Raw genomic sequence first — 27,886 nt, 5'->3', positions numbered from 1 at the left:
TACTTAAATGTTCAAGTATATGGTACATTGTAAAATGAGATGAAAGTTGTTGCCTGCTGCACAATCTCCTTAAAGATGCATAAAACACTTTGCAGCAGATGATGTTCTTTAAGTGTGAAGTAATAAACTGTAAACAACCACAACACTTTATGTTCAGCATGATAAGTTCTGTCTCTTCATCCCATAAAATCTAAACACTGGTTTTTGATATTAGCATGACAGACATTCCAGTGCTTAAAATAACATCATCTATGTTAAAGCTGTTTTATAATAATGTATTTTAGATAATACTGTTGGGCCCATCCAACACCTTTGGGATGAACTGGAACGGAGATTGTGAGCCAGGCCTTTTGGTCCAACATCAGTGTGTGACCTCACAAATGCTCTGCTGCATGAATGGGCACAAATTCCCACAGAAACACTCCAACATCTTGTGGAAAGCCTTCACAAAAGAGTGGAAGCTGTTAGAGCTGCAAAGCTGTCTGTGTGTTTAGAATGCGATGTCACTAAAGTCCCTGTTGGCGTAATGGTCAGGTGTTCAAATACTTTTGTCTATATTATGTTTATAATACCTAAATTTTCTGTTTTCAATAGGAAATGGCCTCGATCCTCTTCACTCTCATGACACACCTAACTGATGCTAGTGCTATCATGTTTGCATGTTTTTGTCAAGTTTAATGTGCTGGTTGGTCTTTCCATGGCAACTACCATTGAAAAACAATAATCAAAGGACCATGCTAGCGGTTTTGTACATTTCAGCCCATTAGCAACAACTTGTTCTGTGTACATTACATTACTGCTGCTTTCAGAATGATCATGGCTTTAATGGACATTGGTTCTTTTTAAAGCCCATTAAGATCTTAGAGCTTTTTAACGAACATGTTATATGACTATTTATTGTCAGTGGGATACTGCGCAGTTGTCCAATAAGCTCAGCACAGAGATCTATAACTGTACAACTATTAACAGGAAACCTCAACTGCAAAAAAAAAGAGGTCAATTATCACTCCTCTCTCTTTCTCTCTTGTGATTTTTTGATCCGTGGATGTTATATATTTGTTAAACTGTCCTCTAGCTGAGAAAAGCGATTTAAAAATCTCTGACATCATCACAGTATAAAGTCTATGGCCTTAGTGGAAACTTGTCAGGGGGTCCAATGGGGAAACACTAGCGTGCTTATTCAGCGGGTTAGAAGCCAGAAGACTTCTTTGGTGCCTGTGTGAGCTCGGCAAGCAATTCTCATTGGATGGAATAGACATCATCTTTGGTATCTTCTCTTTAATTAAGTTAATTAAGATGTAAGCTACTCAATTAGATGTGTGGAAAAGTACTCTTGAGTTCCAGTCCACTTGTGCTTATTCCATCAGGATTATCTTGTAATTTAACAAATGCACCAGAAATGCTGAAATATAGTAGGTTTTGACTGACAGTGACTAAAATAGAGGAATTAACATACAGTACATGTAATATGGAAACATGGTCCTAAACAAATTTGGAACCTTTGATATGGATATGAGAAAAAAAAAACCTTCTAGCCACAAGTTTAGATTCCACATCTAAACATAAATCTCAAATGACTTGCTTTTTATTTTTGGCATCTGAAGCTTCTTTTGTGTGACAGAGGCTCCGCCAAAAGCAAATTCGCGCTTTTTTCTTTGCTTACATGCAGTGTTTCCCAGATGTCATTAAGCACATGGATTTGGATGAGTGTAAGGAACACCCAGAGGTGTGTCTGTATTTTCATGCTCAGTTGAGGAGAGGCGACTTGTCGCACGGTGTCAGAATCCATCAGCCTGTTCCTGACCTAGAATTTTAAGCACAGATCTAATATCGGAGGAATGAAAACAATGGATGTCTCCATTACTCCCCAGGGCTTGGAGGCCTCAAGAATAGCTTTTCCCCACTTCTATTCTGCCTGTCTGTTTTCAAGTCAGAAGATAAATGAGCATGCTTTGATATAGCTTGAAGGAAAAAAAAAAAAAAAAAAAAGAAAACGTGAAAAGTCCCCATGGAGCCCTAACCAAGGAAGCAGCAATGTGAAATAAAAAGGAATGGGACAGAGATACAAACTTAACACAGAACAGCACCGTATTTTATGACACTAGGCTGTCCTAGTCCCATCCCTGGTCGTTTCCCATAACCTTCAAAAGGTAACCTAATTTGCTCTTGTTTTGCTCAGAGACATCCCAGAATAAAACAAAACAGCTACTATTTTTTTTGTTATCATTCTGAAGTTCATAAACTAATTACTTTCTATATTGTCTCTTTAGGATTACAAATGAGCAGTGTAAATTAGCAATATTCTCTACACATATCTTAATGTCTGTGATCCTTTACTAATGGTGGTTAATTAATGTTTAGAAGCCAGGAAAGTAAACAAGTGAACTACTGATACTGCTGGAAAAAAGCAATTAGCACTGAATCATGTGATGTTAAATTACCTTGCAGTTTTCATCATCATTTAATGAGGTATTCAATCAAAGAAATCAAACATTAAATTGTTAATTTGGTGACTGATACAAAAGCAATACACCCAAATGTTCAGCTAGAATTTTGCTTGTACTTGGATAGCAAAGCATTAAAGGGGTGTTAAACTATTTCGTTCACTTTCATAAATCTGTCTTTCTCTGTAGCACATTTGCATTTATGGAGAAGAAATTGTGACAAGAGATAGGAATCTGCCAGCTAACAGTAGCCTGTAAGTGAAAATATGTCAGTCATCACTTGGTCATTAGTACGAATCACCATTATCCAAACCCCGACAGCTGTCACAAATCCTTATTAACCACATCTTTTAAATCAAGATAGGACCATCATGTGTTTAAAAAAGTCCATAGATTGTTTAATACAACATACCATATTCTCAACAATTCAACATCAACAAAATTTTGTTAATTAAAAAAAAAAATCTGCATATTACCTTTATTGCACAGAACAATTTGAATGTATTTTCCATATACGTCTTTTTTAGTACCTTTTTTTTTGTAAAAAGTTGGCTTGGACTATACATGGTCAATATAGTCCAGGGTCAAAATAAAAAAATAAGGAATAACAGAAACTAATAACAGGATCCCGGGATCATCCGGGACCAAAACAGGCTAGGTACAGTAGCCACACTTTGAACGAAGAGAGCATTCATATTCAGCAAGAGGGAGAACCATGAGCCATATCCAGTGATATTTTTTTTTTTCCTTTATGCAAAACGGATTACACCAAGCTGCTTCAGATTGCTCCATGGGTGAAACCATCTGTGTCACCCCTCCCATCTGCATATTCTGTCCATACTTTCAGCCCATTACTGTGTCGCTGTCTGTAATGTCATCCATCATAAATAACTTAGCCTTTATCCTCACACACGTTTGCAAAGCCCAGCTGTCCACAGTGTGTAGTTGAGAAGGTAAGGCTCTAACCTCAGATTTTATATGCAGGGCCAACTGGGAGCATAATATGCGCAGTTCTTTTTCCCCTGACAAAAAAAAAAATAAAAAAAATGCACATTTCTGGGGAGTAGCAAACGATCCTGGAAGGTAATATTTCCATGGCTTTAATGGGAGAGAGCATCGGCATAAATTGATTTCATAAAACAATCAAGAAAAATAACCAACAATGAAAGAAATATTCTACAGCTTGAGGAGCACATTGTATCCAAAACATGAGCACCACAACTTTTATTCCTCACGATCTTGTTGAGCACAAAATAATAGCGTTACATAATAGTTTTCGAAATGCAATTTAAAAAGTCAGGGATAAGTGTAAATAGTAGGTACCAATACCAACCATTTTGCTGGTTCTGTCTGATCACAATAACGTAGGAAGGATGCTGCATATATGGTTAGTACAGAGCATCGGATCAACAACATGTCACATTTCTCTCTGTATCATGCCCTCAATTCGGGTGTGAGCGCAGTCTGGGTTACATCTGAAAATTAGGTAGGAGTTACACTGATACTGATAGCACACACTGGGCTCAAAAGACTCTACCAGAGCATTTCCCCGCTGCTAAAATCCTAAACTGAGAGCCACATTTAACAAGAGGATTTTCTGCTACTTTGCAACATTAAATATCATTATATGTTTATCTTTCTAAAAATGCAATTATTCTTACAAACTGTTTGGCTGAGTTTTACAGTGCTGTACCAAGAATTGGTATTAATGTTACAAATAAAGCTGCACTGAGGCATCCCTGTATTACTCAGGCTACATATTTTTAGAGCACTTATTTTTGTATGTCATTCAGGTGTTTTTTTTAGTTCACATAATGATAATTGTAAGCTGTTTTAGAGTACCATTCATTGTACTTTCTTGGCAAAGACGAGGGTTGTGAAATTCAAATTAAGTTTTATATCATACATCACTAACAGGTTTGTGTTTGCCATAATGTAACTGTGCCCTTCTATGTTGTGTATTTCTGCTAATTGCTGGGGGATACTTTTTCAATATTTTCAATATTCAGGTATTGTGACACAGATATACATTTGATGGATTACAGAACAATCATCACTGTAGGAAAGAAAGAAAGACCATTTGTAGCACATAGTATTCACAAATGTAACACTGATGTATTGTGATGATAATGTAATTCAAATGCATCAACATTGTACACATGTGCTCATCAACCCATACAAATCTCATTCATAACTTGACATCTAACATTAGAAGTTAACCAAAAAATAAAATATAAAAAAAACACAAAATAAAAAATACAGACAAAAAACAGCGTTGGCCAAAATATGTTCTGCCTCTCGCATTCTGACTGTTTGAAGTGTTTTTCTTTTCTTATATTTTTTCCAAGTATAAATCCACAGGAATATGAACTGCTTATGACAAATCTGCCTTTCAGTTAATGCCCCCACAGGCCTTGTGGAAACCACCAATGCTCTGCAGCGCTTCTGTGCTTTCATTCCCTCTCACTTGTGAAAGTCAAAAATTGCACTCCTCTCTAGTACTTCAGTCAGGAAAAAACATATTACTCTATGTTAACAGACCAGGATCCACAGGTTTTTAAGGGAGGAAAAAAAAAGTCTTCTTTTCCATTTGTCTTATTTTTTGAGTTCAAATTTGATAAATTCCACAGCTCCTTTAAATCATTTTCATGTTAAACTTGCGAGGAGCATCCACTGTGCTGCTGCTCATGCCAGCGTCTGATTTCCTTGGCACATACTCAATCTCGATGTTGTGCTTAGTGTTGCCTTTACCTCTGCTCCAAAGGAAGAGCAGCACTAGGCAAAACAAGACGACACCAAGAAATGAGATGAAGCCCATTGTGGTTGCAATGATCAATGTCTTTATGTCAAAGGGGAAGGGGACATTGGCTCTTGTACCATTAGCACCAGTTTCTGCAGGCTGGTTGGAGATGAAGGCAAAAGTCTTGTTGGGCTGGTGTGGCCAGTCAGGGGAGTAGCTATGAATGTGCAGATGAGCAAGAGAGGTGTCGTTTCCGCCTGCATTGCTAGCTATACACACATATGTACCATTATCTTGAATTTGGGCATAGCGCACCTCAAGGGTACCGTCTGGCAACACAGAGAGCCTTCCAATCGTTTTGGTGGTGATAAACTTTTTCTGCGGGGATAGCCACATTATCACTGGAGCAGGATCTCCATCGGCCTGGCAAGCAAAATGAACTATGGCTCCCTCGTCAACAAATTTCTGCTGGGGTTTGCGATCCCTAATCCTAGACTTGCGGCATGTGAAGTAGTTAGGCTGCAGAACATCCGGGAAGTCTTTGAATTCTTTGCCTTGAACAAACTCAGGGGAGGCACAAGTTGGCTGCTGCCTGTTGAAGTTCAGTCTCCAGCGTCGTCGGAAAACCCATAACAGTCGGCAGTCACAGGCCAGGGGATTATCATACAAGGCAAGGGTTTCTAAGTTGCCAACTGAATGGAAAGCAGACTCCTCTAAAGTACTAAGAGAGTTTCCAGACACATTTAGAATCTTCAGGTAGTTTAGACCACGAAAAGAGTAGGGCTCAATCATTGCCAGTCTGCCACCTACTAGATGAAATTCCTGCAGACGCAGTAGATCATGGAGCTTGTTCCCCTCAATGGTATGGATAGGGTTATATGAAAGATTAAGAAAGCGCAAATAAACCAAGTGCCTCAAGGCTACATAGGGAATTGTGGTCAGGTTGGCATTTGCAATGGTCAGGGAGGTGAGATTCAATCCATACAAGCAATTTGGGGTCATCGTATCCAAATAGGGCCAATTGGCTATTTCCAGCACTTTCAGCCGATAAAGCCGCTTAAAAGAGTAATCCCGTATGACATTGATATTGAGGTGGCGCAGCCTAAGAGTGATCAAACTGTGGAGGTGGGTAAAAGCCTCTGTCGGCACAGAGGACAAGTTGCACTTCTCAAGACTCAGGTGCTCAAGGCTACTTAAGCCATGAAAAGCACGATGGGAGATGAAAACCAGGTCGTTATCACCCACCTCTAAAGACCGGAGGTTGTACAAATCCTGGAACATGTAGTCTAGCAGAATAACAATCTTGTTCTCACTTATGTCCAGCTGTGTGAGATTGCTCAGGCCTGTGAAGACACCGAGCTGGATCAACTTAAGCTTGTTGCTACGCAGCCCCAATGTCCGCAAGCCGTAAAGGTTGTTAAAAGCTCCAGGTTCGATTGTGGAGATGGTGTTTTCACTGAGCTCCAGGTGTTCGAGGTTGGGAAAGCTGGCAAACTCGTCTGGGTTGATGGTTCTAATGCGGTTCTTGCTGAGGTCTAGCAGTCTCGTTTCTGCAGGAATACCCTCTGGAACTGTCATAAGCTTCTTGCGGTGGCACATCACAGAGCGCTCTTGAACATTGCACTCACAACGGGATGGACAGCCTGTGGTGGAACCGGACAACACGGTGCCTAGCATCAGGATCAGAATGGGCTGCCAGCAAGCCACCAGGTAGCTGTGCCCAGTCGCTTCCCCGGCCGCCATCTTATCGGTTACCTGGGGAGACACAGAGACAGAAGAAAAACACTTTATATACAGCAATGAAAGTCTCATGACTGTCATACTGATGATTTTGACTACCCAACATGTCACAAAATTCAGTCAAGCAAGAGGGAATTTTAGTGCAGATTTTAGACCACATCAGCTCAAAAACACAAATGAGTTTGAATAGCAGGGTTTGATATCACCAGCTATAAGCTCATATTCAAATAACCTGTTTTCTGCTAAATTCAGTGATTTCACATCATACGTGGTGGAAATGGGGGCCAGCTCTGTGAATTGGCAGCTGCATGTACTTGTATTAAAACACTTTCCTTTGGCTACTGTGTCTATTTTCTACCAGGTGGTTAGTTAAACAACTATAAGCCCTAAAAGGATGTCATTCTCGTGTGGCCCAATTCCTAACAGAACAGAGCATGAATGCTGCAATATTCATGCCACAGACTTAAGATGATCACAGGTAGGCAGTTACGTGGAATATGGTATGTGCCTGCATAACAGAGAGTGCTGACGGTTTTGAATTCTGCATCATCCACTGTTCTGCACTGAGCTTTAAAAGGTCTTTTAAATGCAAGCAGCTGCTGTGAATGCACAGCATTATATCAGGCTAATTTGTGATATAGAAGAAGTACTAACTAGGAGTCTAACTAGGAAGTCAAAGGCCAAGTAATTCTAGTAATCTACATAAATCTTGCACTGCACCCTCATCTTATCCACTGTAGCATGCTGAACACCATTTCCACTGCACACCTTGCGGCGATCAATCAGTCAATGCTATCACCCTGATATAAAGTGAAGGGGTGAAGCTTCAAGTGGAATTAACAGCATTTTTTTCAGACGGTGATCCAATTCATGTTGTCTTGCAGACACACATCCTCAGTGCATCTGTGGTTTGTTCTGGAACCATAAAGTCTTTTTTCACCCCTACCCTCTTCTTCCTGCTTCCAGTCTGAATTTGCTGTGTGAGTTAAAAAAAAAAAAAACGGTAGGGGGATGGAGCAGCAGTAGCAAGGGGAGGCAATCAAAGACTGATGGTGGCAAGTGTGATGTATGTGCTGTGGCTGACACTCGGCTCACACAATCTTTTACGATAAAAAATAGACCGTAGACCACCAGGTAATTGGATACAGAGAGATAAATACAGGGTTTAACAGCAAAAAAACAAACCGTATTTAATTTCAATGTCATCTGTTAGCATGCCTCCAGCCTTTCCACTAACAATGCAATTAAAAATTGATTTTATCATTTCAGAATTTCCAGTTATATGCAAATAACCATGATAGCACCATTACATTAGTAAACTGAAACTGAATGTAGGAGCATCCTTTATGCTTTTCTCTGGAGACAATGATTGTGAATTATTAGTTATATGAGGGATTCAGTAGTAAAAGGCAGATGGAGTAATGATTTAGGTTTTAGTAACTCATCACTCAAAGAAGATCATTTACAATATATATAACATTCAAGCACTTCGAGTTGAATTGTAATGCACTGGGAAAAAAAAACAGAAAAGAAAAGAGAAAAATAAAAAAGCCTCAGGAACAAATCCTTCAAATCTAATTTACACTCATCCAGACATGTCCCGGGGGGAACTCCTGTCTATGTGCGATGGCTGTTGTCAAAATACATAGAAATTTTGCTAGTGGTATGCAGTTTCATCTCTTGCTCTAAATTTGTCGATTATTGTCTTGATTCACAGAAGGTTTGGAAGAAGAATAATGAGCTTTTGTGCTTCAGCAGATTTCATGGACCATATTACCATGTGATACATTTAGACTGTTAAGAAATGGAGGAAAATCTGTGATATGGTTTTGTTCCAGTAGATGAGCCAGATATTACATTATAGTGGTTGAAATTAGCTTGCCTATACTCTCATGGAACACTCAGAGGAAAGAGGTGCAGAGGTAATTCATCCAGCTATTGACTGTCTTCTTCCCAAAGCCTTCTCACTAGCACCCTTAGTGTCCTGACATAAAGACACTAAGTGAAAACAGGTCAGCTGATGACAGCTCACTCCTCCATTGTAACAGTTGACATAGTTGCTGGAAGTAGTTTAAGCTGCAACTATACTTTTGCTGCAATAGAAATGTCACTTTCAGAGTCCAGGCCAACGCACAAAAAGCTTTCATCTATGAACCTGGCCGAGCCGCAGAGAGCCTGTATTTCCACGTCACTGAGGACAAGCTAAGTGATCCTTTCAAGAAACTCTTCAAGGAATTTAGAATAAAAGACAAAAGGTTCTTCCTTTAACTTCAAGTAATATACTTTGTTTACTTATGCAGAAGCTTTAAGAATGATAATATCAATCAAAGGCCACAAAATCAAATAAAATTAATCAATCAATCAATTAATCAATTTTATCTTTTTCCTATTTTCCCTGTTCTGCTGTCAACCTCCATTTGCCTCTTGCATTCAAAGAACCTCCTCTATTAGGTTTCTTGCCGACAGCCTCCTAAGGATTCTTGGACTTAGTGGTCATGAAGGCTCTGCTTAATTGCAGTGTTGTCCTTCATTAAAAAAAAAGAAAAAACTGTCTTCAGTCTTCATTCAGAATCCTGCAGTCCAACAACACTTGATGATCTCTTTCCACTCCTCGAAATTCTAGGGTTCTTATACTTTTCTTCTATTTCTATATGGACATCCTCTATTAGGTAACAAGGCCAACTCAACACACGTCTGGTCATGAACCAATGTTTTTGCTGCTACCACTGTGGTAACCACTAATATGTTATATTTACGTCACTCAATTTCTTTTTATTCCCCGTGAGGTCAAAGTTCTGACTGGAGATTTAATGGTACCATCTGTAATCAAGTCAGTGATTTTTTTAAAAAAGGCAGAGATGGTAGATAAGAGACGTGCACTGGATCTTACTATGCTCCCCCCTGCCTCCAGACATACTTAATCATTCTTATTCCTTAACCCACATTGATCAAGTCAGTGCTGAGTGATGTGAGATCGAGCAGTGTGGGGCTTTGTATGGCATGTGATGACACCTAAGAAGAAGGAGTGGCCTTATCACAAGCTCAATTCCATCTGTCACCCTCTCTATATCGTGTGGCTCTTACATATTGGATATCAGTCAATGAAATGCTATTATGCCCAACTCCATTACCACTGACACTGAAACCAATCAGCAAAATGACCAATTCATAATCCCTTGTTGGTAAAGCTCCACAACTGCAACTTCAGCTGGTCACGGACCCCAGTCAAGCTTCTTAATGAGTCCTAGCAGTCCTCTGCACAAGATCGAAAAATAACACAGCATTGTTGATTATTCATTCGTGATAACCTACATCAGATTATTTTTAGAAAGTTATTAGAAAAAGACAATGTTACTAAAACTTGTATAGTCATTTCCTTAAAAAGTGTGCCCGATTATTTCCTCATGACAGAGCGGCACTTACTGCGCACGGCTTCAGCAGCACATATGCAAGGAAATAAGTAAAGACAGGCTCACATTAAGATGAAGAATGCCATCCACGGGTAAACATTTCCAGCTCTGTTTTGTTAATGATCTGGTGCTATCATTCCCTTGCAGGCCTGTCGTCTGAATGCAGTTCTTCATTCCAATCAGCACTCCAGTGAGCTCCCAGAGAATCACATTAATTGAGGTGAAGTGGGGGGGGGGACGACTTCTCAAAGCAATGAATGTGGTCGAGGAGAAGTGAGACAACATTGCTCAATAAATGAGGACCCACTGGTCCAAGACCAGTAATAACTAGATCAATGAATGGTGAGATTAATGCCTTTATGACGGGATCCTTTGGGGACGCTGAAGATGGTGCCTCATATCAGGAAGTGGATGGTGCCCTATGCTCCTATAATTTCCGAGTGGCATAAAAGTAGCCATCTCATTAGCGGATGTACAATCATAATTAAACAGACAATAAGTACGATTTTTAGTGTCCCTTTGCACAAAATAACTCAGTGTGTATCTGTGGTGGTTTATTGGTCGCACAGTTAGTTCTCATGAATTATGAGCCGTCATGTCTCAAATGAAGACCCATTTGCCACAAGAGGGCTTCATTAAACATTTTCTCAAAACATTTTCTTGTTAAAAAAATCTTTTAAAATGATCTAGTAATGAAATTGTTATTTATCAGGGAAAGACCTTTTATTATCTGCAATTTATATTGGATCCCGTATACAAAGGCTAACAGTGTTACAATGGGTATGGCACTATGCAGAGATCAAGCCAGAAGGTTGAAGATCTTTTTGACTCACTGTATGTTAAATAATTTTAAGCACCCACTTGTAGTAAGTTCTTTTAATTACTTTCTGTCCACATGGAGCTCAATGTGCTACCACTCCACTAAATCTTGTTCCGTGCGTCTGAATGAGGCCGTCTGTCATCATTAAGTTCTCCACAATAAGCACAATCAAACACAAGTGGGGAGGGCTATTGTTAAGACCGAAGCATCACCCAAAGCTTTAGTTTACCTGTCACAAGACATCAGTCCTGAGCCTTGTTAAATACCATGGTTAAATACCTGTAAGCTTCTGGGAAATCCCTAAGATGATGCTGACGTTATCTGCAGCACAAAGTGTTAAAAGCCTTTAAAGCCCATTCCTCTGCAAACTGCTTAGTCAGCTGCCAGGCTAATCCTGATTGGGTAGCCAGCTGCAGAAGTTTATTTACTGTATTTGCATGACTTCGAAAGTCTATCCAAAACCATTTACGGTAAGCAGATGCCACTACCTCACATATTTCTTATGTACATGTAACATATTCATATGGGGCAGAATGGGGCTTTTTGCCCTTTAATTTTCAAAGACATATTTTTACTGTTATTTTACTGTTATTTTTAATCATTTGTTAGTTGATCTGTTTAATTGTGTATCCTCACAAACAATACTACCCCCCCAGCTGCTGAGATTATAAATTAAATTGCTTCTTAAGATTCTAATTGGTTCATTTCTTTGCAGTAAGTAGCAGCTTAGAGTTATAACACAGAACATTTATATTGACAACCACATTTTGGTTAAATCCATCTTAACCAGGAATGTCTGACCTTTAGCTCCCCAAGTAAGATCACTTTCACGCTGCTATAATGTTGCCTAGCTGAATTTCAAGAGAAAGGTTACCCCTGTGTCATTGAGAAGCTAAGCTGCCTGGTGGGATAGCTGGCTGGAGCCGGGCCTGTGAAATGGCAGGGCTTAAATGTAAGCCGTCGCCCGACAGATGGACAGCAAAACTCTAATCCAGGCGAAGAAGCTGGTTGGTGCAACAAGGTGCAGAATTCCTACAGAGGCCAGCTGTTGTCCTGAGGAAACTCTGCCATGAAACCTGTCTACATGTCCCTCCTGAACTTCACCTCGAGAAAGGGTCATTTACTGTTTCTGTGCAAATGATTTGCTTACTGATAAGTGTTACATATACTTTTTACAAGAACATATCACATTTAGAGTGACTAAGAAAGCATCAACAATCATTCACATGGAAAGTACAAATATAGTGAGAGGTGTTGCCAATATTTAATCTGCCCTCACTGATAGTCATGGTCACAAACTACATATATTTAGTTCCAAACATTGGTGATCATTCCCCTTGATTACAGATAATCACTATTAGTATCAGCTCTTAAATGGATCTTTAGTAATTATTTAATTAAATGAATTGTTTTTGTTTCAATAATATGTTAACAGGAAGTATAATTTTTTAAATAAAACAAACAAATTGCTAATAATAATAATTAACTGCAAAATTCCATAATTTTCACATGGCTGACACTGTGTGCAGAGATCAGCATAAGGTCAACCAGGCTCCTTATTTGGGGTAGTTTCGTTCATACAGATGTGGTCGGGTATTCTGTGTGAGAGAAATGAGGGAGTGTGCATTCTCATGTGATGTTCCTCATTAACCTGGTCTACGCAGCTCTGTGCAAAGAATCACCATTAATCTTTTGTTCTTAAAGACATATGTTTTCAAAGAGGAACAACCTCCAGAATGTCAGAATTTCATAAAAAAGGAGCCGGGATTTTGAAAGGACTCAGATCATTAGTCACTAATGAGAAAACACGCTTCTTTCACAACATCCAAAAAATAAATAAGAAACTTGGCAGTAGTTGTCTTTAGAGGAATAAATCTGATACAATTTCATATCAAAGCCAGATTAGACCAACAGTAAAGTTCAGTCCATGTTTAATGCTGTGTCTAACTGAATAAACTACCTTTTTTTAAAAAAAACAAAACAAAACAAAAAAACAAAGATAACGGTATTTTTTCCTTTTATGATTAACATATATGCGGTATAACGGTTATCTTGTTTTAAAACCATTAAAATATTTCACCTAACGTTAACGCAGGCCATATGATCTCTGAAAAAAACAAAAAAACCCTCACTAACATTGTGTAGATGCGTGAAAATAAAAGATCTAAGTTACATCAAACTATGACCACAGATGTATCGTCTAGCTCTAAAAGCAACCAATTTAATCTCCACTGGTATAACCTTGATCAAATTTCCTCAAAGTACCTCTAAAATGCAACAATAATGGACAACGTTGTTATGACATTGGCTTTGATTCAACAGAGGCTCACTTTTTGTTGTGTGTTTATTGAACCTTGTCAAGCATATTAGCATTAAGAGGTAAGTCCTAGTACCTGCACAAGCAACTAAAGTATCCATCAAATACCACCGCTTTATCTGTTTATCTGTTAAATGTGATCAAATGGAACTTGATTATGGTAAACTGTAGTGATTCTAAAACTGCACATCATTTTATTTCTCGCTTCTACGTGTTTCTCCTGTATGTTTCTGGCGGCTTTGTTGTTTTCAAACCAACAAGGCTGAGAATCTGGCAGCTTGCAGCTCCGTGAGGCTCTTCTTATGGGCACAACAGTGCTTTGAGCTAAACGCCAACATCAGCATGCAAGCATGCCCACAGCAGACACTGATGTTTAGCAGGTGTACTGCATGTTCAGCCATGTTAGTTTAGCGCGGTAGTGTGAAAATTGTTGCTAATTAGCACTAAAGTCAAAATACAGCTGAGGCTGATCATCAGTCTTGCAGGCATTCAGACATAAACCAAAGTACTGGGCAATTGAAATTCTGACCTATTGATGGTGCTAGATCAAAGTCCGACAATCAAGTTATAACAATATTCACTCTGAACGAGGCATCAAATTTCAAAAACATAATGCATACAGCATTAGTTATAGTATTATACAAACATCTAGTCTGAGGGAATATAAGAAAAAAATGCAGATTGGTCATTTTAACAGGAAGTTGAACTATGCTCTACTGAGTGGGTACAAATCTGATGTATGTATTATAGCAGCTGCAGTGCATTTTGAGTGTTTGGGAACATGAAGTAAATAAGCACAACAGCTAGATTGTGAAGGATTGATCTCCCCCATCGAGAACTGTTGGATTGTCCGTTTCCACTTTCCCCCTCAAGGCTAAGAGAAAATGCTCCACAGGCAGAATGTGTGCTGCATTTGTAGCAATACAGCTGTGTTGACCCCCCCTCCCCCCGACTCTGAGGCTTGATCTTTTAGGTTGAGGACAACTTGCTGACAGAGCCTTCAGGACCTGAGGAGATTATGTCACGAGGGCATACGGTCACACATGGACTCTTCTCCAAACGCTGCAGGAGATGCCAACCTTCTGCGCTCCGGAGCAATGCTCGCTGCTACACTGGCAAAACTGAAAACACTGCAGCCATGGCAATAAATGTAGGAGAAACAACAACCACTGAAGGTCACAAGGCTTGTACTTTTGAATTTTATACTGGATACTGATCCTGGAGGAGTGTTTTGGCGTGTAGGCTGAACCTGACTTGTTCTAGTTTGTTTAGTTTGCAAGAGTGAAATGCCAGCACTAACAAGGTCCCATGAGGTGCTGGAAGAAAGTCTGTTTCAAGCAATAGGCCAAGGAGGGCATTCATAGTGTATTAAAATGCATTCATAATGCTTTATGACGACAACTGCAAACACACATCATGTTTTCCGATGCAGTGTGTTAGCAGTTAGATAACACAGTCACATGATAGATATGATTTTATGGTGAATTATAAGTTCAAGTGTCTTGTGGATAGTTAGAGCTGATTGTTAAGGTGTGTATACGTGAGTATAGGTAGACATACACAACATAGACAAAAGAATAGGGACACACCTCTTTATTATTCAGGTTCAGGTGTGGTACGGGGCTGTTTTTCAGGGTTTGGGCAGAGGCCTGACCTCAACCCCATCCAACACTGGAGATTGAAGATTGGAGATTGTGAGCCAGGCCTTGTGGTCCAGTATCAGTGTCTGAACTCATAAATGCTCTACTGCATGAATGGGCAAAATTCTCACTGAAATACAGTAAAATATGGTGAAAAGGCTTCCTGGGAGAGTGGAAGCTGTTATAGCTCCAAAAGAAGGGACGTTGGTCCTATATAGCCTAAATTGTCTGTATAGTGTACTTTGCTCCTATTCACAAAGTTCATTGATTTCTTCGGACATGAGCTTAGGTTATTTCAAGTATATTTTTTGATGTACTTGGTGTCTGTTTTAGATCACAAAATAGTCTCTGAGGCATCGTTAAAACTTAACTGAAAGTAGCTTCAAAATACTTTGCATTCTTCAGTTGCTTTGTTGATACTAAAAGAAACACAAAAAGATGTGATTATTTGCACTACATGGTTTAAGGAGCCCACATACCAATTAAGATAACTTGTAATAAAATACATATTTGTTTTTGTGAACCAAAAATAGTGATATGCAATTTCTTTCCAACCAAAACTAAGCAACTTTTTTCTTTTTCCTCTAGCATTACGCTCCCACCAGTTCCTGATTAGAAACACTGAAGTCTCAGTCCCAGTATTAATGTAATGAATTCACAGTCTCCTGTGCAAAAAAGCAAAGGAGCTTAGGAAAATAACATGTTCCTCCACCACTGCTTTGACGAACAGCTGTGAAAACATTTACTTATGTAATCATCCATCTTTTGTTCTCTTACATGAACCCTTGTTTTGCTCAATTTTAAAATCCATTTTTTGTGAAAATGCAACTGCATGAGAATCAAACCAAACTAGAGTGAGATCAAGTGGCAATCTGAAAAATCCACTGCCTGCTTCAGTTGTTTTTGTCATAATAATCATATTAAAGGTTTTGTTTTGAGTATGATTACTTTCTATATGTCTTTATTCATGGCAGTCAATTGGAGTTCACAACCCTGAGTTGAAGGACATATAAAGTACAACACAACATAGTCTCTGTCAACTCACTCACACATCCTGCCAGAGTATCCGAACTTATTTAAATAATCCAGATTTTTTTTGCTCAGAATTAATCATTCATGAGTGATGAGTTAATATTATGCAGCTAAATCAAGCCCTCACCTCTTCTATTGCGCATAAGACATCATGTCAGATTTAATTTAAGAATGACAGTACTTATGAAAATCAAAACAGTCCTAAAGTCATGCTGTTGGGGGAGAATCGTTTGTTCAAAGGTGAAGACATTAAAATTGTTAAGTTCTGCATAAGAACCCTACTGAATATCTCCCCCCCAAAAAAATAATTCATAGGTTGAGGGAGGCTAAATGAACGTTTTGCAAGGGTGAGCATGAACATATTAGTCTACTCACTCAATTTGTGAGGGAATACATTTTTCCCTTAGATGAAGTGAGTGGATTTGGCAGCTGCCTGAGTCTGTGTATGAGGGGTGGGGGGGTTGTTTTTGGGCAAGCTCTTATGTCATCTTATGGACCAACCACTCTATCAACTCTATCAACCATATATATATCTGTAGGGTGTAGCTTTAGTAGCTTCATCTATGCCACAAGCTACACTGGTACACAGGAGTCAACATAAAAACATGCCTTCATTTCACAATGAATAATTTAGACTGTATCTTATTGGCCGGTAAGAAGTGTGATGGCCACAGTGTGGAGCGGCTCAGGGCCATATTGACTGTAATTGTGACTGGCATCTACAGGCTTTCCTCACAGTGTGGTGAAGAAAATGTCCCCTTTGCTTAGCTGGCCCTGCAGCTCACAGTGAGGCCTTTAAAGGGAAATGAGCTGTAATTAGTTGAAGGAGAGGTGACCTCGATGCACATTAATGCACTGGGATTAGACACTGGAGGATACTGCTGTTGCCTGTAGCAGAGGAAAGCATAGATTACAGACAAAGCAATGGCTGAAGGGGAGTTCTAACAATACATGGATTGTTTTCAACATTCATTATTGTCAGTATCTATGGTCCAGAGACAATTACCAAGAAATCAAGCAAGAGAAGACTTTGCATTGCTGGGGGAAAAGAAAAAGGTAAACATCTTGGGCAGATTAAAAATAAAATAACAGAAACAGTCAATGACAGGTTTAAAATGCCACCCATTAGCTATTAACTATCATTGGATAAAAGTTGGCTGATGGGTAATAAATTGGAGCACAGAAATGCCAAAAATACATTTGAAGAAGTTGTTGTGTCTCCAGTCTACAGTTTGTCCACCAGAGAGCACTGACAGGTTTATTTTTCAACTGTACATATGAGACGATCATACACAATCCTCATCAAAAATATGTGTTTATATTTAAGAAATCATGAACATAGGCTGACATGTCATTATCGTATTTTTATCTTCTTTTATTTCCTGGTTTATTTTCTTCATTTACTATCTGAAGTTCTTTGGCAATCAGCAGATTTTATCAGTTTTGTTATAAATGTTAGTCGGTGAGTATCAATGAATTTCAGTGCAGAAATGCCAAAGAAAGGTTTAAGGTCATTCAGAAACTATTTTTCCACCACATACAGCCAATAATCTGCAGCTTGCAATGTCGCCATTTTTTTTCTTTTTAATTTTCTTTCACAATTAAGATAGTAAATGTTGAATATCCCTTGCAGGGCTGTCTAATGCAGTCTTGAAATGCAACAGCCATTCCTATTCAAACAAAATTTGAATGTCAGAGCAGATTAAAAAAAAAAAAAAAAACGCCATGTGTTTCCTGAGGCCTTCCTCCCACCTCTATGTGAACCATTTCACAACTCGCCACTGTGACGTTTTTCACCACAAGTCTAAGAGGAAAAGAAAGCAATAGAACAAGTTCTTAGCCTCAACCTTGAGTCACTTTTCTCTCTTTCTCTATTTGAAATGGCATAGATCTTTCAAATATTTGTTTCTGTAGGACATCCATGAAGGTGAACCTAATGCAGAGATGGAAAGGACAGTATTTCACGGATTTAAAATAGCTCCCAGTGTAACCACACGTTCAGCAAGATGACAAAGTACAAGATTCAAGGCACAGTTTCATCTTGAAACAATACAGTCAAATGCAAACCCCCTCCCCAAAAAAAAGTCTTTGATATTTTTCCCCCCACAGTTCTTGATTTATGGCTCTCAAATGTACAGACTCAGGTATAAAACTGCCTCAGCAAAGTCGCTTCAGTTTACCCATTTAGGATTTATCTCCTTCAGTGGCGTTGGCTCAGACAAAAGCACTGTCTCATAAGTGCTTCATCAAAAACCAGAGGTGCATTATAAGAACTGCACATGAGCCAGCCAAAGCTCTGAGGCAGATTGTGTTTCAGCCCTGTAACAAAACAAAATGTATTTTCTTTCTCTTCTCCACTGCAGTGAAAGAAAAGTCAAACGGAAGATTTCACCTTCCAAATGATTAGTTACAGGTCTGCAGTGTATCACCGAGGTCTTCCCATTCTTCCTCCATTTATATGGTGAGGCTACACTGGCTGTTTTAATGAATGTTGACCCACACTTTCATCTTTGAGCACCGAAATATAATGAGAGTGGACCCTGATTTCCAAGGCCTCTGAAATTCATACAATGCTGTTCTAACACTGGCAAACAGTGACTCGGGATACGTACAACAAACGGTGTCTGTTCTGTCATGCAAAGTGATTGTAAATGAACTGGCTAGGTTATCGATTCAAAGGGCTTCCTGCTGATAAAATTGGCTGGACAATTGACACATACAGGCAGTGAAAATAATTTACAGTATTTATTCTATACTGGGATTTGTTACACTCTGTAGCTGATATATGTGCTTTTGCAAGGCTTGCACAGAAGGCATGAATCAATTATAAACAAAAACAACCCCAGGGCACTTTGAGGGTGCATATTTTTCTCTTTTCCTATGTATCATTTCACGAAAACAACCTTATGTCAATGCCTTTTTTCCCTTTCGCAATCTACAGAGAACAAAATAGGCCTTTGCCGACCTCACTGTGGCTCCAGTGTAGAGATAGGGGAGCTTAATCCATGTCCTCTGAGAGATCGCCAAGAAAGATGAAGTGTTAATTAGCCAGATAAAACCCCACATAATAACCCTATTGATATAGACCAGGAAATGAGGACTAAGCAGAACAAAAAGAGAAAAAGACAAAACAAAGACTAATGTATATAAGATGGCTGAGATGAGCTTGGGAAACACTTAGCAAAGTAGCTGCAGTGGCTGGAAAAAAAAAGGAGCCGTTCACTGCAAGCTCCAGCAAGGGAAGCATTGTCTCATCTGTCTGAGCAATCCACCTGCTCCAAACTCTCATAAGAAGCTTAGAGAAAAATGCTGACCTTCATATAATCAAAGATTATGTGGAGGAAAACAACAACAGTTTTTGGAGTGCTTAAGCAATAGCACTCATGGGAGGTACGAGCAATTAAAGGCAAAATTACTTGTCTAAGCTGTCCTTGTATCCTCCCGTTCCCAATCTTTGGTTCTGTGTAGTATGAGAGGAGGTCATAAAGATAGTGAAAAGAAGAGAATCACATCTCACTAGCGCTGCTAATCCTAAGGGTACTAGAGGGAGCAGAATCTCCCTTTTAAGAAAGACAATCTAGGTATTTCACATGTCACACATGGATCAATGACAAGGTGACCCTGGGTAGCAATACCAGATGGCTTTCGGGTTGTCAGAGACAATGCAAATCCCTTGTGAACACTTGTGCACCCCTGAAGAGAAGTTACGGAAAAATGCACAGATTAAAAAAGGTACGTCTCTGTGTGGATTAATATGTATTAGAAAAAACCTCATTAGATTCTGAGTTCAGCTCATATCAAATCCAATGCAACCTCAATCTGCAGATTAATATCTATTAGAAAAACCTCATTAGATTTCGAGTTCAGCTCATATCAAAGCCCAGCCAACCTCAATCTGCGGAGCTAGAAGCTCTGTTCTGCCATTCATGACTTAATTAGTGAGCGTCGAGCAGTGCCTTTGTTGAAGCACACTGACAGGCAGGTGATACGCTTGTGGACACACATTTTACAATTTCATCTATGTAGTCTTGTCATATTAGTCTTGTTGTGATGTAGGGATGTATGCCACTGGTGCTGTGCCGTGCGCGCTGGACAATCTTGCCATGTTTATCTTAAACGTAAAAACAAAAACAAAAAGCACTTCATATGTGCGTTTTTATAGAGTTGGCTTCGGGTTGAGCTGACACAAATGATGGATTGGAAAAAAAAATTACCATCCTCACTAAGAGCTTCCTCAAGCAAATAGAGCTGCCACAACTACTCCACTAATCAATTAGTCAATCCAATGAAAATTCAAGAAAATCCATTAATACGTCATTTTTTAAGCAAAAATATCCAACGGTTGTTTGTTTGCTGGTGGCTGACTGGGGTATACTGAGGACTGTTTTCAGAATTTTTGACATTTTATTGGCTGAAGAGTAATCAATAAATCGAAAAAATAATTAAAAGCTTAACTGATAATGAAAATAACCTTTAGTGGTGAGCCTAGAAACAAAGCAGACAGTTTGTGCTTCTGGGCAGTGAACTGCCATACTGCGTTAGTCAATCAATCAATTAGCCTCTCAACAGAAAACTAATCAGCAACAATTTAGATAATTGATTAATTGCTTCAGTCATTAATCGGGCAAAAAGGCCAAACATTCTCTAGACTCAGCTTTGCTGCTTTTCCCTGTTTTATATAATTATAAGCCAAATGTCTTTAAAATGGATTTAAAGCTCTTGGTTGGACAAAACAAGATGTCTGAAGACAACATCATCTGCTGTGGGAAATTGTGTCAGGTGTTTTGCACAATTTTCAGATGTTTCAGACAATAAATAATAAATCAAGTCATCAAAAATTCAGAGATTAATATATAATTAATGAAAATGATCACTGGTTTAGTTGCTTTAGTTACTTTTTTACATTTACATTAGCTGTAAAACTATCATGTTTGGACTGCTATCTGTCCTGAAGCCTGGCATCTGAGTCTGACAGACCGGCCTCAGTAAACGGAAGAGACACTACATATTTTCCTTATCGCTCTTTCACTCATTATTGCCAACATGGCAGGAGCAAGCACAAGAAAATGCAAAAGAGCTGAATTATTTATTTCGCATTTGCATATCTTCCACAGGTTCAGGACCAGGGTGAAGGTAGATTATGTGATGGAGGGCGATTACTCGTGAGGTTTCTTTTTAGGGTATAAGACCAATTTACAGAACTCTTTAACTTCACATCGTAAGCAAGAATTTAATGCATAGTGACAGTGAGACCATAGGTTACCATATAGCACGCAAGTAGAACTTTTTCCCAATTGAAACTGAATTATTTTGTCATCATAATAACTTTTCCCCACCTTATGGTCTCTTGCTCAATCAGTTATGAGATGGAAGGGTTAAATTGCATGGACTATCCTCTCGCCCCACATCAGCACTCTGCAGACCTGATCTCTCTCCCCTCCTGATTCCCACAGGTTCCCAAACTACTTTGCACTTCTGTGGCAGCGTGTCACTCGCCAGCGTCCAACAAGGTCAAATGCCATTTCATTTCCTCGCCTTTGATCGCTGCCAGGCTCTTTCATCAGTCTCAGCCTCCCCGTCCACCCGCATGCAGTTTCATCGGCTAAACTGCCCTCACTCATCCTGCCTCGGATTTAGAGAATGAGAGAGGCAGTCGCCAAAGTCAAAATATGTCTTTCCAGAGGTAATACATAAGCAATCGATCAAGTTCAGCATGCCTCATCATCAAGTCAGAGTTTTGCTCTGCTTTTCGACAGGATGGTAAAAACAATCCAAGCAGACCACAATTTGTATTTAGGTGAGGCACACATGAATTTCAAAGCCTTCTGCTGGTAATTCTGTATCTCCCATCTTTGAATGAAGCTCCCTGCATTCTCTTTTTCTGAATGGAAACTAAATCACGTTGACTTTTCTCAAGAGAGTCTCCATCTTGCCTCTCTGCTTAATGAGCAACATCATGCTCGGCTCAGCTTAGGGAGAAGACTGTGTTTTATGCCCTCCTACAAAGTTCCACCAAACTAACCACATATTCCAAACCTAATCTACAGTGCCAGAACCACAGTGTTTCAGTATGCTTTTTGCTGACAAAGTGACATTATTGGGTGCCTTAGTGGGCTAGAGGTTTAAGATGTTGCCCATGTAATCCCATCGTCCCTGATTTGGGTCTTTGTTATACGTCATCCCTCCTCTCTCTCCCCCAATATCCTCTCACCATGTCGATATCAAAATCCATCTGAGTCGTGCTTATAGTGTAATAGTTTCTAGTTGTGCTCTACCTGTTTCATGTAAGCTAATTTATGGCATTTAGGAAAAACTTTTTTGGTGATCTACACGCAGTCTTGGCTGTTGCAAACAATTTATGAAAACCACCTGTAGGCTAATGCAGTATTAGGCTGCAAATTACATAATTTTTAGATAGATAGATAGATAGATAGATAGAAAGATAGAAAGATTCTGGTTGCTGGTCTGAGAAAAAAAAGCAATTTTGACAGATTACTTTGGATGTGAAAACTTGTGATGGCGGTTTGGAGAGCAAACTATTACATTTGGGGGTAAAAATTCTGTAATTAAAATAATTATTAGCTGCAGCCATGACTCCCTCTGACTGTTTCATTGTGTGCAATGTCCAACGTTTTGGACTTAACAGGAATGCACGACCATATTGGCAGAAACTGCTGCATTGTTTGTCACACACAGAAACAGAGAGGATATGGCGTCTATATGCCAGAGTGCATCACAGAGTAAGTGTATCCCAGCTGGCAAAGTCGGGTATTTCATTTCCAAGGCATAAACCTGTCCCAAAATATAAACAGACAAACTTTTCTCATCCAAGTGTTGGTGAGATTATTGCTGTTGCTTCATGTCTAGCAAACTAACATCTGCATGGCACCCAGTCTGGTCGATAACCTGAAATCTGACCTCTTGTTTCCTCCCTGCACTTTTCGCTCTCCTCCATCGACAGTATTAGCAGTTCTTTGTTACAGTGTTCTGTCATTTCTTTCTCTCTCTCTCTGTGTTGACAGGGAGTGGGTGAGGGAGAGCCGGGGTGAGGGTGAGAGAGAGAGAGAGAGAGAGAGAGAGACAGACAGAGAGAGCTTTTATGGAAGTTAAACAGAGAGAGCACCAAAGAGATGGAGAAAGCTAGCTTTTAGGGAATCTAAAAGCCTCTGCCCCTTTATACCTCAAAGCAAGGCCCCTGTCTTCTTGAATCACATGATGAATGGGAACAGGCTGTCAACGGACAAAAAGCAACTAAATGTGTCTAACAAAAAGGAGAGGATAATGAGCTTGAAGCACACTGAAATATTTTTATTATCAGAGAACACTTTAATTCATGTATCGCAGAGGGTAGCCTTTCATAGTGCGGCAGCATTTGAACAGGGGTGTCCATGTTCTTAATGAATTCTAATGGGATTACTGGCTGTTAATGACACTTTCTGAGTGTCATGAAATAGCCAAAAAAACAAAAAAAAACAACCCAAAAACAAGTTCTGGTACATTTTCTGACCTTATTAAGAATGACTACAGAAAAAGGGGGTAAGGAACTGTTACTCTCCTACATATTGGGTGGGTAAATCTGAACAGGTACATTTCAGATATACTACCCAAATGAAATAATTAAAAAAAAAAAACAAAGGTCATTTATATGTTTTAACCACCGTGCCTTTGGATTTTAAAATCAGAGGAGACCTGCAGCAGATCTGGCGTAAATGATAACTTCACTCCCAAGTAGATCCTCGGTCGACCTACCAGACAAAGGACAGAGAGGGTCAAGAGTGCTACAACTGTATCTTGACACCGAACTCAGTGAACTCTGGATCTCATCAGGGTGCTTTAACAGCTATTACATCAGTGAGGTGGGGCACAAACTCAGATCTTATTCCCACTTGTGCAAAATATCATGTGCTCCATTGAAGTGTGGCTGTATAAGTGGAACTGCCATTGTCCCACTACTGGGTTTCCAGGCGCTGCTGAGTAGCACTGTTGAATAGACGCTTTCAGTAGAACAGATGCAACATATTGTAACTTTGCAGCACAATGCTAATCATCACCACTGCAAAACAATTTAGTCAGACTCTTGATTTGAATTCATGTGCGAATATCAAATGGGACAATAACACGCCTTGCCTACACAGGGAAGAGAAGGTAGAGCATGACGAAGAACAATGCATATGGAATGTGTGCCCAAAAAACATTGCATGTACAGCTTATGTTCAACCAACATTATGCTCTCTAAATAAATTACAATATTACTTACTTCAGTAACTTATATTCATGTGTTTTTGCTCTTCCCCCCCATCCCAAGCTGCCAGACTGAAGCAATCGACCGCCTCTGTTGATGTAATTTACAGCCCACTTGCAGCTTAGCAGAGTGACATGCGTGTCACTCATACACTTATCTAAAAGACGGGTGTCTAAGTTTATATCTGCCTAGCAACAGGGGCACAGGCACTGATTAGTCTCTATGCGGTGAATACAAATGTCCTCTCCAGAGGGCTGGTGAGGGACCTTAGTATGCTTACTAAGGTCCCTCATGACACTTCGCCAACCCTTGACCCAAACCTTGTCCACCATCGATACCTTTTTTAATGATGCGTCCTCCAAGGGACTCCACGTGGCTCATGGTAAGATGTTATTTCAACCCTCACAATAATCAGGAGTTTGCATTTAAAGCAAATGATTTCGAGCAGAATTCAGGGAATCGTCAAAATCTAGTATGCATTCAAACCCCGTTGGAACAAAATCGATATGGATTCTTTATTTACATGCAAACTGAATACAGTCATGGCTCGTGGTGGTACAGAACTCTAAACGCACTCCAGCCAAGAATCTATTTCTGCTGGCTGTTGCCATTCGAAAACATGCCCTAATCCAGCTTTTCTTGGTGGACACCTAGATTTTCCACACAAACATAAAAGGTGAAATCATGCTCTTGAGGCACCTTTGCAGAAACTCTCTAAGGACATTATTCACAACACTCTGAAGCGGATCAGAATTGGCTTCACTGGTATGAGCTTCTCTCATATGACTCCTTTAAAGGTGAATGGACCCTACAGGCTAATGTGAATGCATGGCATTTAGACATGTGGCTGACATGCCTCTAACAAGGCTCCACTGTACGATGACATTTCATTTACAGCATTAATTCAAATACTAATATAGTCATAATCATGATTGGTCCTTTGATATATTCTTGTTTCTTTGCATTGCTGCTTTCGATTAGAATGAGCCCTGGTCGGTCTGTTGTGGAACAACTCAAAATTAAAGGCACAGTAGGATTTTCTGTAGATTTTCTCATCACAGGATCATGAGGTACCGTCCTTTTTGTAGCTTTGTGCCCAATATCACTGCTCCAATAAATACAAGGTTACCAATTTTGTGTAAATTCAGGATTAGTGTATACAGTAATTATGTTAATGCATCCAACAGCAAGAGATTAATGGTGAATGAATGAAATCACAGCTCCCGAAATGCGATATCATAAATGAAAGCCAATCCAATGAAGGTAAAGAGGAGGTCAAATGTGTGTTTATACTGTAGAATGCAGCATTTATTGTAGGAACCCAGTGTAAATTAACAGATATTTAGCAAAGCTTTGTCAATGCAGCACACTGTGTTTGGTGCTGAGAAAATTAGCTTTTTGTGGAAAAAAAAAAAGAAGTGAAAAATCAGTAAATGAAGAAACACAAGAAAACAAAACTACATTTTGTTGAACATGGTTCAACTTAATTGAGTCCAACTGTGCAGAGACATCACATGCCTACCAAACAGCTGCTAAATTAGCAGATACAATCACGTGCTGTATCACAAGTTACACTCAGTTTACGCAGGCTGGTGAACGGGGAAACAAGAGAAATAAATACAATATTTGTTGACACTGTTTAAGAGCAACATGTGCTTGTACCACACTCTCTGGGACACTTTGACAACAGGGGAATAATGAATAAGACGAACGTTTTAACGTCTGAAAGCAAGACCAAAAAATGCAGATGAATTTTAGATGGGCCTTGCAGCTGCTCTTCCTGCTTATCCAGTTCAAAAGACACCCACTGAGGACAACAGTGACTTGTGAACAAGAACCACCCACCATCCCCTCCCATCAAACAGCTACTATGATCCTACTGCAGGCCTGTTATAAACATACCATCCAGCCTCGGGCGTCAGTGCATCAAGGCAGCGGCATCAAGTGGAATGGCAGCCAGGCCTTATAAAAACAACATAATTGCCATCCCGGGTGAAAACTCTGAGCACCGTGTCATCGTAGAATTATGTAGGCACCGTGGCCTCACAACTGGGAGCTAATAAACACCTTGTCAGTGCAGTAGGTGTCGACTTTACACCCAGGATGAGTGTCTCCAAGAGACGCGCTAACACGTCATAAACCAGCATTAGCCCGCTCACTAACACTGTTGGTCATTTAGTGTGCTGTGAGAAGGCAAGCCGGCGATCAGTCATCACGCACTAACACCACGGACCACACCATCACCACCCACTCTGTCTCGACTGCTCCTCTACCCCGGTCTGCTGCTGACAAATCTATCATGCAGCTGATTTCTTTCACATATGATTAGAATGCTGCACACACTTGTCTCCTGGTCTTATTGGTTCCCTGGTTCCATTCTTTCAGCGTGTGATTAAATTACAAACATGCCGAGATGTAACCTTACTGCACAGAAATATGATGCTCTTATGAGGAGCATGATTTTCCTGCGACATCTGATACATCTGTGTTATAGCGGCAACTATGTAGAGGTTTAGCTTATTGCAAACATTGATCATTGTGTTGTAATTCAATATAGTATGTCAACAGCAGCATAATGTTGGGGGGCTTGGAGGGAGGGAGGTCTCTGTTACATGTGTCCTACAGCCTACTGCAGGGCAGAGAGGTGAATCCTATTGACAACTCGTAGATAGCCAAGGTCAGCGGCCGCACATTTGTTTAATGAAGGCAGCCAGGGCGTCTGGACAAAGCGGATCACACACTTCAGCAGCCTGCTAGCTGTTGCAAGCCATCCATGATTTAGTCAGCAGCATCCCAGCCATCAAAGAGATCAGCAGTAAAAAAAAACCTGGGGTTTAATTCGCATAAGTGAGGTAAAACAGACCTACGGGAATGTGCTGAGTGTACTGTAAAGGAATTCAAGAAAAATGTTTGGTGTCTGGTCAGCCTCTAGTCACTCCTGAGTGCAACAAAGACACTCAGACAGCAAGCCGAGGGAAACCACAAAAGGTATTCTTTTTAATAGGGAGAGCACATGAGGCTCTCTGCAAAACAAAGACCTCGGGATGGGCTGTAATGCACCTATGAAGGCTCCTGTGCCACACCCGTGCATCTGTGTGATATCTCCAAGTGTATCAGCTATCTATCATCTCGGACTGAGAGTCCTGATAAAGCCTGAGAGGCGCTGCTGCTGCTGCTGCTGCTGTCGCTGCTACTTGAGCTACGGGAGGCTGTTCCTGTTCTATCTGGCAGTCCGCTCCCTCCGGCTATTTATAACCAATAGAGCTACAGCACTTTATGAATGTCCGCAGGCACAGCATCACACAGTCTTCTGATACTCTGCCGCATCTGTTTTGGTGTGTCATTATAACAGGCAGTGCCGGACAATAAAGGGAAGAGGAGGGGGAAAATTCAGGGGCCACTGTCATATATTCTCTGCAAATACTGCCTTGAATAACAAACAACAGACGGCGTGTGGCACCACACATCCACACACAAGTTTCATCCTGTGTCCTGTGCAGT

The 27,886-nt window shown here is 40.0% G+C and overlaps 1 protein-coding gene across 5 annotated transcripts in view; it reads right to left on the bottom strand.

The window, feature by feature from the left end:
• Positions 1-2,594: 2,594 nt before the first annotated feature.
• lingo1a (leucine rich repeat and Ig domain containing 1a) overlaps positions 2,595-27,886 on the bottom strand; it is a 238,998-nt gene continuing 213,706 nt past the window's right edge. For all 5 annotated transcript variants that reach the window (XM_046393823.1, XM_046393822.1, XM_046393824.1 and 2 more), the window contains one exon: positions 2,595-6,939. In XM_046393823.1, coding sequence (XP_046249779.1) covers positions 5,080-6,927 — 1,848 coding nt within the window. In that variant the 5' untranslated portion in view covers positions 6,928-6,939 and the 3' untranslated portion in view covers positions 2,595-5,079. The remainder of the gene's footprint in view (positions 6,940-27,886) is intronic.

Source organism: Scatophagus argus, chromosome 7 (assembly GCF_020382885.2).
Source record: "Scatophagus argus isolate fScaArg1 chromosome 7, fScaArg1.pri, whole genome shotgun sequence".
Classification (NCBI taxonomy): Eukaryota; Metazoa; Chordata; class Actinopteri; family Scatophagidae; genus Scatophagus; species Scatophagus argus.
The sequence above is the reverse complement of the archived record's forward strand: the minus strand, read 5'-3'. Positions and strand labels throughout refer to the sequence as shown.